The following is a 1,117-nucleotide window of genomic DNA, read 5'->3' on the forward strand; positions in this document are numbered from 1 at the left end:
GAGAGAATGGACTATACCCCCTTTTCTGAACTCGACAACATCAGCGCCTCTGCCTATGCACGTCTTCTCCTTTACCGCCAGATGTGTAGCGAGGTGGCCACTGCTCTGTGTTATACTTTCCGGTGGATCGATATCACGGACCGATATGTCTGGATCGACTGTCCAAGCTGTGAAAAGGATTCTTCAACCAAGCGTTTCATGTTCCACAGTCAAGTTCCAGTTCGGTGCTGGTGGGTTCAGAGCATGAATCGCTCTGCGAAGCTACTGCAGAATAGGCCCAGCGGCAAGGTGATCTCTTCACAGGGATGGTACCAGCAAGCCTTGAAGGAAGCTGCTGCGTGCCCCATCTGCATAGCTCGAGCTGTGGATGAGCTTCCAGTTTTCGCTAAAAAGTTCGCAGATAAAGTAGACGAAGTTGTGGCTGAGGTCAGTTGGTATTCAGTGCCGCTCACGAAGTATCCCATTCAATCCCTTCGCAGGTTCAGCTCGAGCTAAAGTGACGAAAGCTGAGTAGCCGGATGGCATGGCATGGCGTGGCGTGGCTGGTAAGTATATTCACCTTTGTCGACTATTTGCCGACAGTGATAGTGCGTTTACTGAAGAGAACAGCTGTACCAGATCGGAACAGCTGTACCAGATCGCGCTTCCTGGGTCCACCTCACCCTTGTGTCTTTGCTGCTTATCCCTCATTACTTTCATGCGCCGTTGAAACTTTCTTCCTGTCAGTATGGAGAGCCACAGATTTTACAATTTGCAGAGTCGATTGAAACGCTCGGACCTTGCATCTGCAAAAATGAGCCAATCGATGAGGCCAACATGCGTTGGAAAACATGCGTGAAGCTATGCAGCTAGTCAATCCGGTCATTAGACGCATTCTGTTGACATTATTCCCGGTATGTAGACCTTGAATGATGCGAAGTTTGCTGTTGGGCACAATGTCAAAGGAAGCAGACTGTTTTTTGGGCCGTGCCAACGTCCCGACATACTGAAGGGCTTTATGCGGCACGTTGCAGTAAATCTAGGCTTTCCTTGAACATTGTGCTAACCAGGCGGATTTATCGACTGACATGAAAGGGATGATACCGTCCATCAAGATTTTCGAGCCAGTTTCAGGACA

At 49.3% G+C, this 1,117-nt stretch overlaps 2 protein-coding genes across 2 annotated transcripts; both read left to right on the plus strand.

Annotated features, from left to right (window-relative positions):
• The first annotated feature begins 1 nt into the window (after window position 1).
• Window positions 2–545, plus strand: LAESUDRAFT_733137 (uncharacterized protein). The gene is made up of 2 exons (XM_040910399.1): window positions 2–426; window positions 480–545. The coding sequence occupies exons 1-2, from the start codon at window positions 7–9 to the stop codon at window positions 498–500; spliced, it is 441 nt and encodes a 146-aa protein (XP_040757091.1). The 5' UTR covers window positions 2–6; the 3' UTR covers window positions 501–545.
• Window positions 398–1,117, plus strand: LAESUDRAFT_733138 (uncharacterized protein). Its single transcript, XM_040910400.1, has 3 exons — window positions 398–426; window positions 480–545; window positions 610–1,117. Exons 2-3 carry the CDS (start codon window positions 519–521, stop codon window positions 850–852), a joined length of 270 nt encoding a protein of 89 aa, XP_040757092.1. The 5' UTR covers window positions 398–426; window positions 480–518; the 3' UTR covers window positions 853–1,117.

This window comes from Laetiporus sulphureus (genome assembly GCF_001632365.1).
Source record: "Laetiporus sulphureus 93-53 unplaced genomic scaffold LAESUscaffold_394, whole genome shotgun sequence".
NCBI lineage: Eukaryota > Fungi > Basidiomycota > Agaricomycetes > Polyporales > Laetiporaceae > Laetiporus > Laetiporus sulphureus.

What these genes read in the sequence shown, in the direction of transcription:
- LAESUDRAFT_733137 (XM_040910399.1), top strand. Translation starts at nt 7, where the DNA reads ATGGACTATACCCCCTTTTCTGAACTCGACAACATCAGCGCCTCTGCC. An exon ending in TAGACGAAGTTGTGGCTGAG is followed by an intron (nt 427 to 479) that starts GTCAGTTGGTAT and finishes ATCCCTTCGCAG; the next exon opens with GTTCAGCTCGAGCTAAAGTG.
- LAESUDRAFT_733138 (XM_040910400.1), top strand. Translation starts at nt 519, where the DNA reads ATGGCATGGCATGGCGTGGCGTGGCTG. An exon ending in GGCATGGCGTGGCGTGGCTG is followed by an intron (nt 546 to 609) that starts GTAAGTATATTC and finishes TGAAGAGAACAG; the next exon opens with CTGTACCAGATCGGAACAGC.